The 13,384-nt window shown below is 43.5% G+C and overlaps 1 protein-coding gene and 1 long non-coding RNA gene across 2 annotated transcripts; both read left to right on the forward strand.

The window, feature by feature from the left end:
* Positions 1 to 484, forward strand: LOC132131978 (uncharacterized). The gene is made up of 3 exons (XR_009428982.1): positions 1 to 143; positions 223 to 295; positions 375 to 484. It is a non-coding gene; the product is annotated as an uncharacterized LOC132131978 (long non-coding RNA).
* Positions 485 to 6,070: 5,586 nt separating this feature from the next.
* Positions 6,071 to 8,362, forward strand: LOC132131478 (zona pellucida sperm-binding protein 4-like). The gene is made up of 8 exons (XM_059543516.1): positions 6,071 to 6,883; positions 6,953 to 7,140; positions 7,209 to 7,306; positions 7,378 to 7,535; positions 7,609 to 7,801; positions 7,874 to 8,021; positions 8,101 to 8,173; positions 8,253 to 8,362. The coding sequence occupies exons 1-8, from the start codon at positions 6,073 to 6,075 to the stop codon at positions 8,327 to 8,329; spliced, it is 1,746 nt and encodes a 581-aa protein (XP_059399499.1). The 5' UTR covers positions 6,071 to 6,072; the 3' UTR covers positions 8,330 to 8,362.
* Positions 8,363 to 13,384: the final 5,022 nt, after the last annotated feature.

The raw sequence follows: 13,384 nt of genomic DNA on the forward strand, positions 1-13,384 counted from the left end.
CTTACCAGGACGACCGCTATCTGACCACACTGGTTCCAGTGACTGGATCGTCTGGTCTTCAGTTCCCAACCCACTACAAGCGCTTTGCTGTGAAGATGTTCACATTTGTAGATCCAGCCTCACTGGCTGCTCTGCAGGAAACCGTATGCCCCCCTTTACTTGAACATTTGTGTATTTACTACTTGTGGATTCTATGACTTGAGCCTCTTTCTTCCCTGTCAGATCTTCATCCACTGCAGTACAGAGGTGTGCCATCCATCATCTGGCTCTTGTGAGCAAAGCTGCACCAGGAAACGTGAGTTCTTGCTTTCTCTCGACAAAAAGGAACTGAGCATTTTAGAAGTGCGTTCTCACTTCTAACACTTCTCTTTCAGGAAGAGACACTCGTATCAAGGCTGTCTCTGGGGAGCAGACTGTGGTTTCTAGTGGAGAAGTTACTCTGGTCATGTAAATCTAGTGTTTTTAATAAACCGTGCAGAACCCTGAGGTATCTCTTTGTCTATTGTTTTGGTTGGGCAGAATCCGGGATTACATGCCTCTTCCCAGTTGTTTTTTCCTCACACTATTAAACCAAGGTTTCACAACCTTTTGTAAGGTTGTGCATTCCTTTATCCATCCTCCAGTTGTTAACCTGGGGCAGCACAAGGTTCCCCTTTTTTAATTTGTCTTCCAAACCGTAGTTTGGTTCCCGATATTCACAATATAAAGTTATGTGGATTACTTGCGGCTTTTGTTTTAAATCCAACTCAAATTGCTGAGCTCAAGTTTTAAATGGAAATCAATTCTCGACTGTCTTGAAGCAAACAAGAAACCGTGTCAATTGTCCTCAACTCAAAGTAATGATATTAAAGGGATCCTCCTCCCCAAAATGAAAATGGTGTCACTAATCACTTACCCCCGTGTCGTTCCAAACCTGTAGAACCTTCATTGGTCTTTGGGACCCAATTTAACCCCTTACTTGTCACCCCCCATTTTCAGCATGGAGACACGAATGACATGCCCAAAATTAAAAGGTTGCTGCTAACGAGTCTTTCTTACTAGATACATAATCAACATCTGTTCACAAAGCTGACACCTCAAAGTTTACTGTTCAGGAATCAGAATTACTCAGACGGTTATAATAGAGATATATGTAAGCTGAAACATGTCAGTAAAAATATTAAAAACCTATTTAAAAGTGACGTAGGATATGATTTTAGATACATAATGAAGCTAAAGCCACAAGTCTACTAATACTTCATTTTGATATTTCAGAATATAATCTCACAAAGTGTGAAATTTATGAAACCTTTTCTAAGACCGTGTCATGTGTGTTTTTAGAGAAGGCTAGTAAAATTGATTTATGACTCCTGGAATGCGATCATCTCTTGTTGGGACCGGCAAAACTGCCCCATTCATGATTCTATTGTTGTTACGAAACGAGCCTTTCACACATGGGCCAGGTATGACACAAAATCCTGATTCTTCATTTATCATTATGCCAGTATACATTTACCCCACTATTATCAAAAGCCTTACTATAAAAATACAACAAAACATTTTCTTACAACCTTTGACAAAATGATTACAAAATGCATTATGAAGAAGAACTGCACCTGCTATGTAGCTGCATTAGAGCTAACGTTAGCATCAAGCTACATAAGACTATTCATGAAAATTAACCGATTGTTTGTAATAACCTCCTTTTGCGATCACATGTGGAATTTTACTGCTGTAAAAATATGCTATTTATAGCCTTTTACGTCGCTGCACAAGTTAGCATTTCAGATGTACATTTTTAATAGTTATAAAAACGCCCAAAATCACATACCAACCATTAACTAACGTAATCGTGTGTTTATTATTTGGATATTTCATGGGTACAGAGGTTTCTCTGTGTGGTTGTGGTCAGATATCGACACAGAAGTGTACAGGAAATGCATCATGGGTAGGATGGGGCGGGATATGATGCACAGTTATGATGGACAAGACACGGGCGAATCCGGTCTCTGTCAGCGCGCACACGGAAGACTATTCACACAGAGACAGGGCTGGGAGCGGATCATTATCATCAGATCACGTAAATCAGTGGAAAATGATTAGAAATGAGGATTCTGACTGAAGAAATATGAAGTAAACATCAGTAAATATATCTCTGTGTATATGCAACTTTTGACTATAAACCCTATTTGAACACAAACCACTGCAGACGTGACTGAATATGAATGCTTGGTGAATTTCTATTCTAAAAATGACTCCTATTTATTTTGTACTCCTGACATAAATGACGGTCACTGCAACAATGTTTTATCAAAACATTGGTCAAATATCGAAGCTAGAGTCTTTAAACTTTCAACTGATGCACCGTTTCTCCAGGTCAAGTGAGAGAGTGATGTTTAACGTACTGTGAAAGTAAAACAATAATCTGGGGCCGGTTTTTTGGGGTGGAGTATCCCTTTAGTATTGAAACCGCCCAAGATGTTGCACAAGTGACAAACCAACAGTTTTCAAAAAAGGTCATTCACTGAGAGTCCAAACATTAGTTCTATTTGGGTGTCATTTCGTCAATGATTTTTCAGAATTCTAACTGACCTGCTACTGCACAAAAAACCCCTTACGTCAGTACAGGTTCTGCAAGTTTGGCACACCAAATACTACACTGAACTTAAGCGATGCCTGCCGTTTTCCTAAAATGTAAAGCCTATAAATAACCCGTCTGAAGGTGGAAAATGTTGTGCCAGTGTTGATACTGGGAGTGCGCTTCTATTGTACATGGATTTGTTCAAGGAAGGGGACGTTCACACAGAACTCTTTTGGCACAAGTGCCAATTAACAGAATTCCCTTTACAGTACTCCTAAAAAAGGGAGCTCACAGCAGGTCCCTTTAAAAGGTTTATTAACTTCCCTTACGAGAAAAGGGAGCCTTTCCTTCTGGCAAGAGAATAGGTACAGTAGGACTACCCACTTCCTCGCACAAAATCAATTGGTTAAACTAGACAAGAAAAACAGAAACAAGAATAAGTTTGCTCCCCCACATTTATTGAAGACCAGCTAAAGTCTTCTTGTGCTCTTGAACCACTACAGGACCGAGCGAGGCCTTCCCTTCCCACTGAAGGCCTAGAAAAAGAAGACACCAAAGTTAAGTGCTTGAAGGGTCAAAAACCAAGCTTAAAAGCACCTTCCTACCTCCAAAAGGAGAAGCAGCAGTTCCACCATCAGGACCACATGTTGAGTCACAGCAACCACAAACCTGGTTGTTCCCATCAGCAGCAAGCCACCTGCAATACGACAAATCAGACTTGGCACCTTTAATGTATTCGTAAGTGGCATGAACATACCCATTGGCAAAGGAACAGGATTTGTGGAGCGCGTCACTAGGTGCAGAAGCAAGAGTGGCCTTCAGAACACACGTCATGTAGATCTGCAAGAGACACCACGGGTAAGGGGACACAAACCAAAGCAAATGGGAGAGGTCATTCTCAAACACTCATACATACAGAAGGACTGGATCCCCCCTGGAACATGAAGGCCTCCAGCTGGAACCGGATTTTGTCTTCCTGGGATCGAGGCATGAAGCGCGAGCTGGAAGCTGTGACCTTGGCATCCACAAGACATCTAAGGAGTAAAAAGTAGTTGTCAGGGACAAAGTGGTTACAAGGAGCAAACGCGAGAACAAGTCAACTCTGCAGCATCTGGTGACATGAACACACCCATGATTCTCAATGAACCAATATCTCGGAAGGGCGTTCACATCAGGTACTTGGGTGGCCACACAGCTGTCCACAAACACACGCAGAGGGACGTGGTTGTATACCTTCACAGATGCCTCAACATTAATAACGTCACCCAGGAAGTAGGAGTTTGAAGGCCTCTCATAGGACCAGTCATCTGCAAGAGGGAAGAACTGCTTAGGTACAGCCTCGTTCAGAAGGCAGAAGGTCTAGAGAAACTGCACAAACCAGTCATGAGCTTCAGGGAGAACACCAAGACTTCTTCACCAGCCTCCGTTGAGGCATAAGGGACCCAAGTTGGCTTCAAGGCACTACTGCTGACATTTTGAAACCTGCAGTTCAAGAAGTGACCAATTAAATGGGCTTCCAGTTCCACCACTGCAAGCAATGCCACAAGTCACAAAAGGTCGCTTACCTTTGATAGTGGCATTGAACTCCAATAACTGCACCACCTGCACGGGTAATCGGAGTGCCAGCAAACGCCTCAGGAGTGTAGGTAAGGGCAAAGGTGTAGACAAGCTCATCCTTGGTCATCTATAGGAGACTGACGTTGTTACCAAGAGGGTTCTCCGAAAAAGAGAACCCATTCCAAAAGGCATCTTAGCAAGTCCTGCCATAACACTTGGTTACCCGAGTAAGCAGTTATTAAGAGTCTTTCCCACTATAAGAGAACCGTCCCATGGATGGTTCCCTGAATCTAGAACGTCGATACCAAAACAAGGGCCTATTTTTAGTAGGGTTCAATAAATCTAGTAACACTTAACAGCTCTTACCATCAAGACACTGTTGCAGTCCTGCAGTTCATTCTCAAAGAAGAGCACCTTAGAGCCTGGGACCAAACCGACAACAGGACATCCTCCCAGAGTCAGACCAGATGGCTGGATCAGTTCACCATTGCTAAACAAGTCCTGCTGTACCTCCACATGAATCCGGTTCTCACCGCATTGAATAGCTACACTACTGGGGGTCACAGGTTGCCTCAAATGGAAATCCACCGCCATCTCACTCGGCACTTCTGGAACAACGGGGAACCTCCAGTCCAAAGGCTTCACTGGACCCTGCAACACCTGCTTCTCCTGAAGACCAAGAGGCTCTTGTGCAAATCCTCTGTAGTCGAGACTCTGAAACGGAGAGGCCTTCTGCAAAGTGTTCCCGAGCACTTGAGAAGAAACAGGCACTCTGGAAGCTGGATACAATTGATGCTTCTTGCTTTTCGGACTTTGACTGGAACTCAAACTTCCAAAAGCATTCTTCAGATCAAACACCACAAGCACAACCAGCACTAACACACATTGCAAAAGACCCATCCTGACAAACGTTAACACAATACCCACCAGTGCTCGTCTTTGCCATTAAGTACAGCTTTGAATTTAAGCGGCTCCTCCCCTTTCAGCTTGATTGATTACCTTTGGACCTCCAAAGGTCTCTGGACCTGTAATTAACAAATGAGAACGTTCTGGAATGTCACTAGCCAATGGAAGGCTTGAAAAGGATCTGAGATTTTCATCTACACTTATTCACAATTTTACAATTAAAGTTTGACAGTGTGTCTATGATAGACAAAGAATGTCATTACAAAAGCGCCTGATATGACTCAAATAATAGAGAATATTCATAAAAATCTCTCTCTCTTTTAATGGATCCTCTGCAGTGAATGGGTGGCATCAGAACGAAAGTCCAAAGAGCTATTATAAATATCAAAATAATCCACAAGTAATTCACATCAATTACGGTCTTGTGAAGGGAAAGGCTGTGTGTTTATAAGAAACAAATCCATCGTTGAGAAATTCAAATTCAAATTATTGCTTCCAGCCAAAATATGAGCTCATAATCCCAGTTAAAGGTGCCATAGAATGCATTGATACTATATTTTAAATGATATCTACATAAAAGGTACGTGGCTTGGGTATGGGCAAAAATTCTCTGGAACGGTTTTACATGTCCATTTACAACCCTGGGATTTGTCCCTAGAATTATTTGGAAGGGTCATGAACAATAATGTTGAGCTCTGCTCTGATTGGCTGTTTCACAGCGCGGATCTCTTCTGTCCAGCGTGAACGATGGCGAGATTAGGCATTAAAACCTGATATGTTTGAGCCTGTATCAGACGAAGATAAAGATTTGGAAAGAATGTTTAGCGTCCGCGTGAACGAGGCTTGAGAGAGTTGTCAGTGAAGATGTGGACGCAGCCTCTGTGTTGCTTTTATAAGCGTTTTTTCTCAATAAGAATTGAATCTTGAGATCCAATGAGAATCACCCAGTTGTTAATGAAGAGGGAGGGACTATCGTTAATTAGCTGAAATCTGTAGAATACAAAAAGACCAAAGGGCAGTAGCTTCACTTTGTGTTTAGCTGTTGAACAATGGCTGGAAGTTGGTGTTTGGCTCAGATTTTGGTGGTCTGTGCTTTCTGTCATGCTGTTCCACAGTGGAGTAAATCGCTTCAGGATGCTCAAGCTCTGATGATCCAGCAAACTGACCAGCAGTTTCAGCTCCAGAAGCCAGTTCAACAGCTAACTAACCAGCAGTTTCCGCCTCGGAAACCAGTTCAACAGCTAACTAACCAGCAATTTCCGCTCCAAAAGCCTGTTCCACAACTACCTACACCGCAGTTTCCGCTTCAGAAGCCAGTTCCACAACAACCTAACCCGCAGTTTCCGCTTCAGAAGCCAGTTCCACAACAACCTAAGCTGCAGTTTCCGCTTCAGAAGCCAGTTCCACAACAACCTAAGCCGCAGTTTCCGCTTCAGAAGCCAGTTCCACAACAACCTAAGCTGCAGTTTCCGCTTCAGAAGCCAGTTCCACAACAACCTAACCCGCAGTTTCCGCTTCAGAAGCCAGTTCCACAACAACCTAAGCCGCAGTTTCCGCTTCAGAAGCCAGTTCCACAACAACCTAAGCTGCAGTTTCCGCTTCAGAAGCCAGTTCCACAACAACCTAAGCCGCAGTTTCTGCTTCAGAAGCCAGTTCCACAACAACCTAAGCCGCAGTTTCCGATTCAGAAGCCAGTTAAACAGCAGTTTCAGAAGCCAGTAGCGCAGGCAGAGCCCCTTGATAAATGTGCTGTAGCTGATTCTGAGCAGATCCAATGTGGTCTACCTGGGATCAGTGGTGCTGAGTGTGAAGCTATCAACTGCTGCTTTAACGGACAGCAGTGTTTCTATGGGAGGGCAGGTAAGCGTTCTCCATCTTATTCTGTTCGTGTTAAACCGTTTCTCTGAATTTAATCTGCTCTTGTTCTAGTGACTGTCCAGTGTATTCGAGATGGTCAGTTTGTGGTAGTGGTGTCTCGAGACGTTACCTTGCCTCGACTGAGTCTGGATTCGGTTCATCTACTGGGTGGAAACGACCCACCTTGTGCTCCTGTGGGGTCTACACCTTCCTTTGCTATATACCAGTTCCCTGTGACCGCATGTGGCACGAGCGTGATGGTTAGCAGCTGCTACTGGTTTTATTCTGCATCGCTTGGACTGGATGCTGACACCGTTTCTATTCACAGGAGGACGGTGGATATGTGGTGTATGAAAACAGAATGACCTCATCGTATGAAGTGGGGATTGGACCATATGGTTCCATCACAAGGGACAGTCATTTTGAGTAGGTGATCCATGACTTGGTGTGACCACTAATCCCTGATAAATGCTACAAGCTCGCTGTGTGTCGTCCAGGTTTCTCTTCCAGTGTAGATATTCGGGAACTTCCGTGGAAGCTCTGGTTGTGGAGGTCAACTCTGTTCCTCCACCTCCACCAGTAGCTGCTCCTGGACCTCTCAGGGTGGAGCTCAGACTGGCCAATGGCCAATGTGTCACCAAAGGCTGTGCTGAAGGTAAGGTCTTGTCCTGTGTCTGCCTAAAGCCTTTCAAACTGGAGTCTGGTTAAACCCCAGTGTTGTTCCTCAGGGGATGAGGCCTACACGTCCTACTACAGTGACGCTGATTATCCCATCACAAAAGTCCTGCGAGAGCCTGTGTATGTTGAGGTGCACATTATGGAGAGGACTGACCCCAACATTGTCCTGATGCTGGGACGTTGTTGGACTACTTCAACCCCCAGTCCACTCAGTCTCCCCCAGTGGGACCTTCTGATCGACGGGTGCGTGTACAGCCAATCTTCATCCAGTTAGTCTGCTGGGAGACCCTTTCTAACCTTCTCTTTTGTCTTCAGATGCCCTTACCAGGACGACCGCTATCTGACCACACTGGTTCCAGTGACTGGATCGTCTGGTCTTCAGTTCCCAACCCACTACAAGCGCTTTGCTGTGAAGATGTTCACATTTGTAGATCCAGCCTCACTGGCTGCTCTGCAGGAAACCGTATGCCCCCCTTTACTTGAACATTTGTGTATTTACTACTTGTGGATTCTATGACTTGAGCCTCTTTCTTCCCTGTCAGATCTTCATCCACTGCAGTACAGAGGTGTGCCATCCATCATCTGGCTCTTGTGAGCAAAGCTGCACCAGGAAACGTGAGTTCTTGCTTTCTCTCGACAAAAAGGAACTGAGCATTTTAGAAGTGCGTTCTCACTTCTAACACTTCTCTTTCAGGAAGAGACACTCGTATCAAGGCTGTCTCTGGGGAGCAGACTGTGGTTTCTAGTGGAGAAGTTACTCTGGTCATGTAAATCTAGTGTTTTTAATAAACCGTGCAGAACCCTGAGGTATCTCTTTGTCTATTGTTTTGGTTGGGCAGAATCCGGGATTACATGCCTCTTCCCAGTTGTTTTTTCCTCACACTATTAAACCAAGGTTTCACAACCTTTTGTAAGGTTGTGCATTCCTTTATCCATCCTCCAGTTGTTAACCTGGGGCAGCACAAGGTTCCCCTTTTTTAATTTGTCTTCCAAACCGTAGTTTGGTTCCCGATATTCACAATATAAAGTTATGTGGATTACTTGCGGCTTTTGTTTTAAATCCAACTCAAATTGCTGAGCTCAAGTTTTAAATGGAAATCAATTCTCGACTGTCTTGAAGCAAACAAGAAACCGTGTCAATTGTCCTCAACTCAAAGTAATGATATTAAAGGGATCCTCCTCCCCAAAATGAAAATGGTGTCACTAATCACTTACCCCCGTGTCGTTCCAAACCTGTAGAACCTTCATTGGTCTTTGGGACCCAATTTAACCCCTTACTTGTCACCCCCCATTTTCAGCATGGAGACACGAATGACATGCCCAAAATTAAAAGGTTGCTGCTAACGAGTCTTTCTTACTAGATACATAATCAACATCTGTTCACAAAGCTGACACCTCAAAGTTTACTGTTCAGGAATCAGAATTACTCAGACGGTTATAATAGAGATATATGTAAGCTGAAACATGTCAGTAAAAATATTAAAAACCTATTTAAAAGTGACGTAGGATATGATTTTAGATACATAATGAAGCTAAAGCCACAAGTCTACTAATACTTCATTTTGATATTTCAGAATATAATCTCACAAAGTGTGAAATTTATGAAACCTTTTCTAAGACCGTGTCATGTGTGTTTTTAGAGAAGGCTAGTAAAATTGATTTATGACTCCTGGAATGCGATCATCTCTTGTTGGGACCGGCAAAACTGCCCCATTCATGATTCTATTGTTGTTACGAAACGAGCCTTTCACACATGGGCCAGGTATGACACAAAATCCTGATTCTTCATTTATCATTATGCCAGTATACATTTACCCCACTATTATCAAAAGCCTTACTATAAAAATACAACAAAACATTTTCTTACAACCTTTGACAAAATGATTACAAAATGCATTATGAAGAAGAACTGCACCTGCTATGTAGCTGCATTAGAGCTAACGTTAGCATCAAGCTACATAAGACTATTCATGAAAATTAACCGATTGTTTGTAATAACCTCCTTTTGCGATCACATGTGGAATTTTACTGCTGTAAAAATATGCTATTTATAGCCTTTTACGTCGCTGCACAAGTTAGCATTTCAGATGTACATTTTTAATAGTTATAAAAACGCCCAAAATCACATACCAACCATTAACTAACGTAATCGTGTGTTTATTATTTGGATATTTCATGGGTACAGAGGTTTCTCTGTGTGGTTGTGGTCAGATATCGACACAGAAGTGTACAGGAAATGCATCATGGGTAGGATGGGGCGGGATATGATGCACAGTTATGATGGACAAGACACGGGCGAATCCGGTCTCTGTCAGCGCGCACACGGAAGACTATTCACACAGAGACAGGGCTGGGAGCGGATCATTATCATCAGATCACGTAAATCAGTGGAAAATGATTAGAAATGAGGATTCTGACTGAAGAAATATGAAGTAAACATCAGTAAATATATCTCTGTGTATATGCAACTTTTGACTATAAACCCTATTTGAACACAAACCACTGCAGACGTGACTGAATATGAATGCTTGGTGAATTTCTATTCTAAAAATGACTCCTATTTATTTTGTACTCCTGACATAAATGACGGTCACTGCAACAATGTTTTATCAAAACATTGGTCAAATATCGAAGCTAGAGTCTTTAAACTTTCAACTGATGCACCGTTTCTCCAGGTCAAGTGAGAGAGTGATGTTTAACGTACTGTGAAAGTAAAACAATAATCTGGGGCCGGTTTTTTGGGGTGGAGTATCCCTTTAGTATTGAAACCGCCCAAGATGTTGCACAAGTGACAAACCAACAGTTTTCAAAAAAGGTCATTCACTGAGAGTCCAAACATTAGTTCTATTTGGGTGTCATTTCGTCAATGATTTTTCAGAATTCTAACTGACCTGCTACTGCACAAAAAACCCCTTACGTCAGTACAGGTTCTGCAAGTTTGGCACACCAAATACTACACTGAACTTAAGCGATGCCTGCCGTTTTCCTAAAATGTAAAGCCTATAAATAACCCGTCTGAAGGTGGAAAATGTTGTGCCAGTGTTGATACTGGGAGTGCGCTTCTATTGTACATGGATTTGTTCAAGGAAGGGGACGTTCACACAGAACTCTTTTGGCACAAGTGCCAATTAACAGAATTCCCTTTACAGTACTCCTAAAAAAGGGAGCTCACAGCAGGTCCCTTTAAAAGGTTTATTAACTTCCCTTACGAGAAAAGGGAGCCTTTCCTTCTGGCAAGAGAATAGGTACAGTAGGACTACCCACTTCCTCGCACAAAATCAATTGGTTAAACTAGACAAGAAAAACAGAAACAAGAATAAGTTTGCTCCCCCACATTTATTGAAGACCAGCTAAAGTCTTCTTGTGCTCTTGAACCACTACAGGACCGAGCGAGGCCTTCCCTTCCCACTGAAGGCCTAGAAAAAGAAGACACCAAAGTTAAGTGCTTGAAGGGTCAAAAACCAAGCTTAAAAGCACCTTCCTACCTCCAAAAGGAGAAGCAGCAGTTCCACCATCAGGACCACATGTTGAGTCACAGCAACCACAAACCTGGTTGTTCCCATCAGCAGCAAGCCACCTGCAATACGACAAATCAGACTTGGCACCTTTAATGTATTCGTAAGTGGCATGAACATACCCATTGGCAAAGGAACAGGATTTGTGGAGCGCGTCACTAGGTGCAGAAGCAAGAGTGGCCTTCAGAACACACGTCATGTAGATCTGCAAGAGACACCACGGGTAAGGGGACACAAACCAAAGCAAATGGGAGAGGTCATTCTCAAACACTCATACATACAGAAGGACTGGATCCCCCCTGGAACATGAAGGCCTCCAGCTGGAACCGGATTTTGTCTTCCTGGGATCGAGGCATGAAGCGCGAGCTGGAAGCTGTGACCTTGGCATCCACAAGACATCTAAGGAGTAAAAAGTAGTTGTCAGGGACAAAGTGGTTACAAGGAGCAAACGCGAGAACAAGTCAACTCTGCAGCATCTGGTGACATGAACACACCCATGATTCTCAATGAACCAATATCTCGGAAGGGCGTTCACATCAGGTACTTGGGTGGCCACACAGCTGTCCACAAACACACGCAGAGGGACGTGGTTGTATACCTTCACAGATGCCTCAACATTAATAACGTCACCCAGGAAGTAGGAGTTTGAAGGCCTCTCATAGGACCAGTCATCTGCAAGAGGGAAGAACTGCTTAGGTACAGCCTCGTTCAGAAGGCAGAAGGTCTAGAGAAACTGCACAAACCAGTCATGAGCTTCAGGGAGAACACCAAGACTTCTTCACCAGCCTCCGTTGAGGCATAAGGGACCCAAGTTGGCTTCAAGGCACTACTGCTGACATTTTGAAACCTGCAGTTCAAGAAGTGACCAATTAAATGGGCTTCCAGTTCCACCACTGCAAGCAATGCCACAAGTCACAAAAGGTCGCTTACCTTTGATAGTGGCATTGAACTCCAATAACTGCACCACCTGCACGGGTAATCGGAGTGCCAGCAAACGCCTCAGGAGTGTAGGTAAGGGCAAAGGTGTAGACAAGCTCATCCTTGGTCATCTATAGGAGACTGACGTTGTTACCAAGAGGGTTCTCCGAAAAAGAGAACCCATTCCAAAAGGCATCTTAGCAAGTCCTGCCATAACACTTGGTTACCCGAGTAAGCAGTTATTAAGAGTCTTTCCCACTATAAGAGAACCGTCCCATGGATGGTTCCCTGAATCTAGAACGTCGATACCAAAACAAGGGCCTATTTTTAGTAGGGTTCAATAAATCTAGTAACACTTAACAGCTCTTACCATCAAGACACTGTTGCAGTCCTGCAGTTCATTCTCAAAGAAGAGCACCTTAGAGCCTGGGACCAAACCGACAACAGGACATCCTCCCAGAGTCAGACCAGATGGCTGGATCAGTTCACCATTGCTAAACAAGTCCTGCTGTACCTCCACATGAATCCGGTTCTCACCGCATTGAATAGCTACACTACTGGGGGTCACAGGTTGCCTCAAATGGAAATCCACCGCCATCTCACTCGGCACTTCTGGAACAACGGGGAACCTCCAGTCCAAAGGCTTCACTGGACCCTGCAACACCTGCTTCTCCTGAAGACCAAGAGGCTCTTGTGCAAATCCTCTGTAGTCGAGACTCTGAAACGGAGAGGCCTTCTGCAAAGTGTTCCCGAGCACTTGAGAAGAAACAGGCACTCTGGAAGCTGGATACAATTGATGCTTCTTGCTTTTCGGACTTTGACTGGAACTCAAACTTCCAAAAGCATTCTTCAGATCAAACACCACAAGCACAACCAGCACTAACACACATTGCAAAAGACCCATCCTGACAAACGTTAACACAATACCCACCAGTGCTCGTCTTTGCCATTAAGTACAGCTTTGAATTTAAGCGGCTCCTCCCCTTTCAGCTTGATTGATTACCTTTGGACCTCCAAAGGTCTCTGGACCTGTAATTAACAAATGAGAACGTTCTGGAATGTCACTAGCCAATGGAAGGCTTGAAAAGGATCTGAGATTTTCATCTACACTTATTCACAATTTTACAATTAAAGTTTGACAGTGTGTCTATGATAGACAAAGAATGTCATTACAAAAGCGCCTGATATGACTCAAATAATAGAGAATATTCATAAAAATCTCTCTCTCTTTTAATGGATCCTCTGCAGTGAATGGGTGGCATCAGAACGAAAGTCCAAAGAGCTATTATAAATATCAAAATAATCCACAAGTAATTCACATCAATTACGGTCTTGTGAAGGGAAAGGCTGTGTGTTTATAAGAAACAAATCCATCGTTGAGAAATTCAAATTC

Source organism: Carassius carassius, chromosome 48 (genome assembly GCF_963082965.1).
Source record: "Carassius carassius chromosome 48, fCarCar2.1, whole genome shotgun sequence".
In the NCBI taxonomy this organism is placed as follows: Eukaryota; Metazoa; Chordata; class Actinopteri; order Cypriniformes; family Cyprinidae; genus Carassius; species Carassius carassius.

Coding starts and splice junctions, on each gene's coding strand:
- LOC132131478 (XM_059543516.1), top strand. CDS start 6,073: ATGGCTGGAAGTTGGTGTTTGGCTCAGATTTTGGTGGTCTGTGCTTTC. Junction 7,802..7,873: donor TGGGACCTTCTGATCGACGG/GTGCGTGTACAG, acceptor TTTTGTCTTCAG/ATGCCCTTACCAGGACGACC. Junction 8,174..8,252: donor GCAAAGCTGCACCAGGAAAC/GTGAGTTCTTGC, acceptor CTTCTCTTTCAG/GAAGAGACACTCGTATCAAG.